General features: G+C 52.6%; 2 protein-coding genes across 2 annotated transcripts in view; both read right to left on the minus strand.

Annotated features, from left to right (window-relative positions):
- Positions 1–1,184, minus strand: part of VOLCADRAFT_93636 (uncharacterized protein) — a gene marked incomplete at both ends in the record, with an annotated part of 16,935 nt that extends 15,751 nt beyond the window's left edge. The window contains 2 exons of the mRNA XM_002952867.1: positions 572–637; positions 1,143–1,184. Coding sequence (XP_002952913.1) covers positions 572–637; positions 1,143–1,184 — 108 coding nt within the window. The remainder of the gene's footprint in view (positions 1–571; positions 638–1,142) is intronic.
- A 6,582-nt stretch (positions 1,185–7,766) lies between these two features.
- Positions 7,767–8,247, minus strand: part of VOLCADRAFT_93637 (uncharacterized protein) — a gene marked incomplete at both ends in the record, with an annotated part of 4,253 nt that continues 3,772 nt past the window's right edge. The window contains 2 exons of the mRNA XM_002952868.1: positions 7,767–7,806; positions 7,925–7,999. Of these exons, the coding sequence (XP_002952914.1) occupies positions 7,767–7,806; positions 7,925–7,999 (115 nt within the window). The remainder of the gene's footprint in view (positions 7,807–7,924; positions 8,000–8,247) is intronic.

Below are 8,247 nucleotides of genomic sequence, written 5' to 3' on the forward strand. Positions count from 1 at the left end.
GGAGGTAAAGAAGGAAGGTGGGGGGATGGCATGCAAGAAGCAAAGGGTCAGCTACGGGAGGGGAGAGAATCGGGAGTACGGCGGGGGTTAGAGCGTGTGTGTGTGTGTAGGGGGCCGGGGGAGGAATTCCAGGAGGAGAAGAATTACATGGTGATGCACTGTGGAAAGTAACTTAGGGTTAATAGTTCATACGACCATAGAAGAGCAGTTGCTGGACTCTGATTCACCTCGGGCAGCTGCCACTGCCTGCGAAGTTAACGGGTGTTGGAACTTATGCAACCCCCCCAACACACATACACGCCCATGGACGTAGCAAGGCTGACCAGGCTGGCAGTTTGGTGGTAGGTAGGATGATGCCGTATTTTTAATGCTCATGTTGACTAAAACAGTGAGCGATTCGTGCGACCCGTTTCATTGGCATCTCAGACCCTACGCTGCAACATCGCCCCCCCGTCCGGTGCCATTAGTTGGGCCCCTGGAGAGGACAGCCCAAATTAAATCTTTCCGTCGCGGATTTAGAGGTAATAATTGGTTAAGAGATGAATATGCCTAGTCAATTCCACAATCGCACCTGGACCCTGGTCTTCACGCGTTTCATGACAACGCGCTGATTCCCAGTTGGCGTGCTCAGGAGCCCCTATGAAATGCATGTAGATAGCATGGGCTTACAAAAGGGGGGTTGGGCAGAGCTGTCCTACGCAATCAGAGGGCACCAATTAATCTTACTCCGAAGACTTGTCCAAAAGACCCTTCTCCCATAATGCGTTCAACAATAACTGATTTGGGCAAGATCGGGCGGCCTCTTGCCGAAAGGTCGGCGACGACACGAACCGCACATCTCCGAGTTGCTGCCGCAGAAGGCCTTGGTACCAGCGAGGCAACACGCTTTGTCAACGTTGGGCCATATGAGAGCTGATGGCATCTCGGCGGTGGCATTTGGCGTCGGCTTCGTTGGTGAACTTATGCTGCCATGCAAGCAAGTGGTGTACTAGCAAAAAGGATGTGCGAAATCAGGACGTGCAATATCTCCGAAATGGATTTACAATGGGCCGTCTTTGATGTGCAGCTCGGCCTCCGTATAGCAACGACTACTGTATTCAGACTGAAAATTGAAATCGGTCGGGGCTATCTGCGTATCCCACCTGCATTGGAACCCAGTTGTAGATTAGAAAATCAACTATCATATAAGAAATTAAAATGGAACGTTGTCTTCTTTCTCCTGCTACACTGCATCGACGGATCGAACCCTACAAGAGGCTTTTAGGAATTCTCCTCAGGCCAACTTGCGTCAGCCTTTCCATTAGCAATCCATACCTTACTTTGGCAGAACCTGCTGGGTAAGGATGTTTACAGGTTACGTTTGTTGAATGGGAAATTTGCTCTGCATGTTCCACTCAGGCACGACGCCATCACACTGCAGAGCATTCCTCCTGCGTGATGGTCGTATTCCAGAGCGCACACTTCTCCGGCTCCTCAAGCCATATTGTGCAGAACTGACGGGCGTCGTCCTCGGTGAGCGCGTTACAGCCTCACGTTGGCTAAAGGCAGGGCATGATTAAAGCCTAGCCCCATCTGATAAAATCTTTTCATTTCGCCAAAATTCCCATTGTGTTTGCAAGACCTTGAAGGACGACCCACGGTTCATAGCCACCGTGCCGCACAATGGGAAATGGACGTTCTTTAAAGCAAAGGCTTTTAAGACGTTTACTTTTCTTCCTGTTAAAGCCCCCTCACCTGCGGAAATATCAGATGCAGAAGCTCAAACTTACCACCACGACAGCACACAACAGCAGGAACCTTTCCCCTTGACGTATATACAGCACTAGACCTTCTAGCAGCTTTCTAGCACAGCCTCTCTCTCGTCCTCAGCAGGCTCCCCGGAGGAGTGGCCCGCTTGTTTCCCGCCGCTGGTTCGGCCGGCTATCGCAATGGCGATGGCGGTGCACCCCGCAAGGAACCCTGAGAGATACGTTGCCTCCCGCCTGATAACATACATACATGCTGCGTAGAGTGTTGGCAGTCTGAGTCAGGGTCGGGAGCACACAAGACTAACCGACTTGTGCTGTGTGCTCCCGACCCTTGCGCTGTGTTTCGGCTTCGGCCCCCGGCTCTCGCAGCCCACAGTGTAATCTAAGTCATACATACATACATACATACATACATACATACATACATACATACATACATACATACATACATACATACATACATACATACATACATATATCTACATACGTATTCCCTCACACCCAGGTCCTTGGAATGCACGTGGAAGCTCCCCCCGTGTGAAGGGAAATCTTGCCCTATGCCTGTGTGTTTATGTTCGTACATATGTACGTATGTCTATATGTTTTGTCGCACGACGTGCCTTACAGGAGTGCTCACGGGGCCCCCCACATCTAAATTGCACTAACGACATGCTGTACATACCGCAGGTAGCGAGTCGTACCCCCTGTACCGGGACTACGTGGCAGCTCCGCCGCCGTCACCACCCGCGACTGGGGACGCCTTGCAGCGCGTGAGTGGGTGCGATTCGAGGGGAGGGAGTTGGGAAAGTGGGGGGAGGAGGGGGGACAGATACCGTGTGCCGTTTAAAGCGCTCTCTTTCAAAAAATCTTCACCGCCATTTCCACCACCACCACTACTACCACTACTACCACCACCACCACTACTACCACTACTACCACCACCACCACTACTACCACCACTTCCACCCTGACCTAAGCATCTTTTCCTGGCCCCTCCCGGTCCCTCTGTCTGTCTGTCTGGTTGTCCGTCCGTCTGGCTGCCTCTCTGGCTGGCTCCAGGTTCATGCCGTACTGCAATCCATGTCGCCAGGACTGTCGTACACTTGGTGGGATCGTTGGACGCCAGACTCCCCGGCTTCATGCCGTATCAACACAAACCACATCGTCAGCAATAGCAGCAGCAGCAGCAGCGGAACTGCCAGCACTGCTGCCGCCATTTCCACAGCGCCGGTGTCACCACAATCATCGCCATCACAACTGCCGCGACCGTTGGCTATCTATGCTGGCACCGGGGCACTGACCGCCCGGGGCCGGAGTCCGTCTGAAGATGCTGACGGTGACAGTGGCAGCGGACGCACCAACAGCAGTGGCACGAGCAGTAGCGGCACCAGCAGCAGCGACACCGGCAGCAGCGGCGGCCTCACCATTGGCCGCGGCGGCAGTGGCGGTTCTTCACCATCATCACCACCAGCAACCTGCAGCATGGGGACGTTGTTCCTTCAGCACTACCTGGACCACCTGGGGGAGCTGAATACCTTTGGATGATGTGTGACACGTCAGGTCGCGTTGGGTTGGGTTGGGTTGGGTCACATATTTGCATGGGGTGCGATTGTGTGTGTGTGTGCGGGGGGGGGATGATAGTAGCGTGGTTGGAATGGATGGAGTGCGACGGGAAGCGGAGTGAGGGTGAAAGAGAGAGAGGGGCCGCCGAGTGCCATATGAAACTAAACGAGGGTGTGTGTAGCAGGCTGGCGTACACTCCTCCCCCTCCTGCTCCTCTACTTTCGTCGAATTGAGAAGGAGCTGGGGTCGTCTTTATCATTTTTTCCGCCCGTTTGTCCGTTAGTTCGTTGGTTGGTTAGCCGGTTGGTTCGCTGTTTTAACGTGACAGTCGGTTTGTATTGGTCGGTTGTCACGTGAACGAATTCCGGAATGATGATGTTCCCAGCAACGCGTGTTTCACGATATGTCTGGGAGCCTTCCTCTACCTTCGCTGCAGCAGGGCGGTGCCCACATACATACTGGTAACGCGCGACCATTGCCCCCGGGAGATCCCGGGATCGAGACCTGTCAGGGTCGGAAATCCTTCCGACGGTGGAAGGTATTGCGCCCCTAGTCGATGGACGGTGGTCACCTGGGATAAAGTTAACCTGCGAGCCGACCAGGAATGGAGTTGGGCCGCTGTTGATCCGGCAGATTCCGTTGGATGCTGGTCGTGGGTGCGGAACCTGAGCGATCCACTGAGAAGTTGACGAGGGTGACTGGATGAGGGTGCCCCGAAATACCGGGGAAGGCAGGGTTTCGCCAGGTAGCGGCCACGGGTGAAGATATGCCCCCCTGTCCCTCACATCATATATATGTATGACATGTATGTGTAAATGTATATACACTCATACATACATGTGTATACACAGTTGGGAGGAGGCGTAATGAGTGACTGACTGTTGTGAATAATAAAATATAGCACCGGGGTATTTGCTTTTTTACTTCAACACGCAGCCTTTTCATTTCGTTGGCCTCTGGTTGAATGAAGGGGTGCTGTTGGCGAGTTGGTTGGTTGGTTGGTAACAGTGACCGTTGTTGGCCGTGTGCTGAAGCACGAGTTATGTGGTGCAGGTTACAATGTGAGGGCGCGCCAGTCCATATAAGGACATCAAGAGACGGAAGAGGTGCGGACAGACTGACAGACTGACAGACGGATGTGCAGAGGGACTGTGAAGCGACTGAATTGCCTGTGTTGTACATATGGCAATTACCGCTGCCGCTGTGCATTCCGCCATACGAAGATGCAGCTGTGCCTGTGCTCCCCCTACTCATATAATGACGTCTTTCATCCAATTCCCAATCAAATTCCAATACGGAGACAAAAAAAACCCACAACCCCAGACCACACATGCAGACATGTACACATACAGACATACACGTCTACTGTGCCTACTACCGCTTACCTGCCTGTTGCAGCTGGCATGGCTCTCCCAACTCCCTCTTCCTCCCCTCCACCCGTGCTCATTCTGGATCTTAAATCCAAATCCCCTTGACACGCTCCTCCTCCCTTGGGGGTCCCTCGTGATCTCTCTCCCCCATCCCTGGGATCCCTTTCAGGAAACACACACACACACACATACAGCCATGTAACGGGATTTCTCCCCCCACACATTGCCCTCCATGTATACCCTGGATTATACATCACATTGCCGCAGAGATGAGTGGGTTGGGTTTAAGCTAGTTGGGGTTGTGGTCAAAAAAGCCAGGAAAGTCACTGAAGACATGGAAACAAGTCTCTCCAGACACAGACAAATAAGCTGTTGGGGTGAGGGAATTTCTCGCTAAGTTCCGACTGCTGGGTCCCATCACATGCGAAAACAAGCCTTTCATACTTGGCCACATCCCAAAGGCTTCACAAAACAAGTCCACAAGATGTAGCAACTCAGATATTCACTCTAGTGTCATCGGTAGCAGAATAACATCATCTGCATACAACAGTATGGAGACGCGCTTGCTGTCTACGTGGGGTGCGTCATGCTTACGTAATCCAGCTTCTACAAGGTCATGAGTATCAATCAGATCAGCTAGTGTCTCAATGAAGAGTCCAAACAGCTCCGTAGACGAAGGACACCCTTGCTTCACTCCTTGCTTGCACTCAAACTCTCCTCCCACTTTCTCATTCACCTTTTCATCACCATGGACACCTCCTCTCATGCTTTTCTCAGAGCATCTAGCATGGGGCCGCTAAACCCCTCTCCTGCAACTGAAACCATATATGCTCGCGAGGCACCCTATCAAAGGCCTTCTCAAAGTCAATCTCTACTATTATCAACGGCGGCTGCCCTGTCATCCGATGCCGCCTGACCAGGTGCTGCTTGACAAAGAGGTGATGCGCGGTGCCGAAACCCCGCCTGAAACCCGCTTGGCATGGGTGCCGCAGGTCCAGTGTTTCCCCAGCACTCCCCAGCACGTACCAGAATCACTGACACATATCACTTCACAAGTGCTCCTCCAACTGCAATGCCCTGATAGTTTCCTGCCGCCAATGAGTCACCCTTCTTCAGAATTGGGGATATCACCGTTTTGGTAAACTGCTGGGGAAAATCACCAGTTGCCCTGATGTGCTCTAACAAAATGTGCAGCACTGGGACGATACAGTTCACCTCCGTTCCCTGCCTGCCCTGCTCATCCACCCGTGGGAGGTGTGCATAACGGTGGTGCAGCCTCGAGCCCATGAGCCTTTCGGTTTGGTAACCTACCGACAGCACGCGCTACCTCCTCCAAGGTGAAAGGCTCATCTAGGATGCTAGCTGCCCGTGCCCTCCTGTCCATGGCAGTCCGACATGCTTGCCAAGCACCTTCTCCCAAAGGATCCGCCCAAAAGGAGATATAGCTAAGGAGCCGATGTGCACCTTCAACACCCGTCTCCCCAACTCCTGCATTTAACAAGGTGGCAAAGTGATCCCGAAATATATGCAAGTCATCAACTCACAACGCTCCCTGAGTTGCCCTCCCAAGGCCCACCATAATGTGAGCTTGTCGTGCCTGCACCTAACCACAAACTCACGCATTCTCTCTGCATCATATGCTGCTCGGGCACAATATTTGGCACAATTCATTGCGTTACATGCATCACAAAACGCTTCCCACAAAGGACCTGACTTATTCTTGACCCTGCCAGGGCCCAGCCGCACCCTGCAAGCAAGCATATGTGTTGCTGGGCACTTTGGCATTCCTCATTCCACCATAATGCACCATTCCCTACTTGCATACCCTCAGGCCTGCGACCTGCAAATACTTGAATCGACACCTTCCACAGGAGGGTACTAATGCGTTCCACTGACTCCATGCTGTTGCAGGTCCCCTTAGATAGGTTCGTGATCACCCCATTTAGTGCATGCATGACCCGAGATCCCTCAGTAAACAGAGCAGCATAGTCATGATAACAGGAAATCTCAAACACTGCTTGCTTCTTTTAGCAGCACCCTATGGCTGCTCACCTCGGTTCCTCCCACAAGTAGATCAAGCACTGGCGCCACTGGACGGTGGTCAGTCGGGAACCAACCATCTGGTGCAAGCAGCTCACCCACTCACATCCAAAAGGCACGATGGAGAACACCGGCCGAACCAACAAAACCTGCTTCACCCTTGAGGAAGGTCAGATGACCCTCCAAATCACCAGAAACACGGCCATTTAATACCAGCAGTCAGACATGTAAGCAGGAGGGTTGTTGTGAAACCCCCTGGTATCTGCCATCCAACCCGTCTTACAGTCATGGATATCGCCTGGGTGCTGTTGGATGTGTGTGGAGCAGTCATGTACCTTGTCGTTGGTATCACTGGCTGCTGCTGCTGTGGCTGCTGCTGCAGCTGCATCTGTTGCTGCGGCTGCTGCTGTGGCCGGGGTTGCGGTGGCCTTTTGTAACAGCCATCCCTTACCTTAGGCATTTCAGCAGAAGTTGGGTTGTAAAGCCATGGGAGGAGAGGGCCTCAACCTTCGTGGTCTTGCTCCTAACATGAGAAGCAGTATGGGAAATCGAAGTTCGAAGACATAAATTGAGAATGGTGACAGCAGAGTCTTGAACTCTGAACACTGGTATAGTGATACGAAAGTGTCTGCCTGAAGCACTTCGCCAGGGTGGCTTAAATGCGGCCCGCCTGCTGCCATCTCCATTCCTGGAGTCTTGCTGTCATATGCTAGGTTGTGATAGCACAACAGAAAGTGAGTTCCTACAGTTAACGAGTATGGTTTGTAAGTACAGGACTGTACCGTTACTGTGATTAAGCTTTAATAGCTTAAAGATATTCTAAGGTAAATATAGCTTGCTACACCTTTGTTGCAGTTGTGGTTGTGGCCGGGGTTGCTGTGGCTGGCAGGCTTCCACCACTCTCACAGCTCCAAGCCAGGCCGGGCTGATAACACCATGCAGCATTGAAAGGGTTGCTAGGGTCGTGGACCTGTCCCGTGTCCAGCTGATGATGTGAATCAGGAGGCCCCAGAAGAAGAGCAGCAGCAAGAGTCCAGGCCACCTGCTACCAGAACTGTGGAGCAGGGTGAATGGTGGAGTGGTGCCTGCATGCACAGCAGGCATGTGCACTGGCTAAGGTGTGTGCAGGAAACCACTGCAGAAGCATGGATACCTGTCTTAAGGCAGGTTGTAAGTATGTGGTATCCATGCTTGTGCACACACCTTAGCCAGTGCATGGGGACACTGGTCTGCTGAACTTGCTGGACAGTGCATGGGGACACTGGTCTGCTGAACTTGCTGGACGGCACCAAGTCGGAGCTAGAAAAAGGACAGCAGCTGTTCGTTTTCGATGATGAAGCTAATCTAGTGGCACAGCTGCTCATTCAGGCTTACGAATGGAGGCAACACGAGGGAGATGGTGCCAGGGAGCTACATGTCATAGTTTCCTCGAAGGAAAAAGATACCAAGGGCAGGACAGCCAGCTGGCTGTTTCCTGGATCACTTGTTCATGCGGAGAAATGGGACGCTCCTGTACACAGTGAAGC

This window comes from Volvox carteri (genome assembly GCF_000143455.1).
Source record: "Volvox carteri f. nagariensis unplaced genomic scaffold VOLCAscaffold_32, whole genome shotgun sequence".
Taxonomy (NCBI): Eukaryota; Viridiplantae; Chlorophyta; class Chlorophyceae; order Chlamydomonadales; family Volvocaceae; genus Volvox; species Volvox carteri.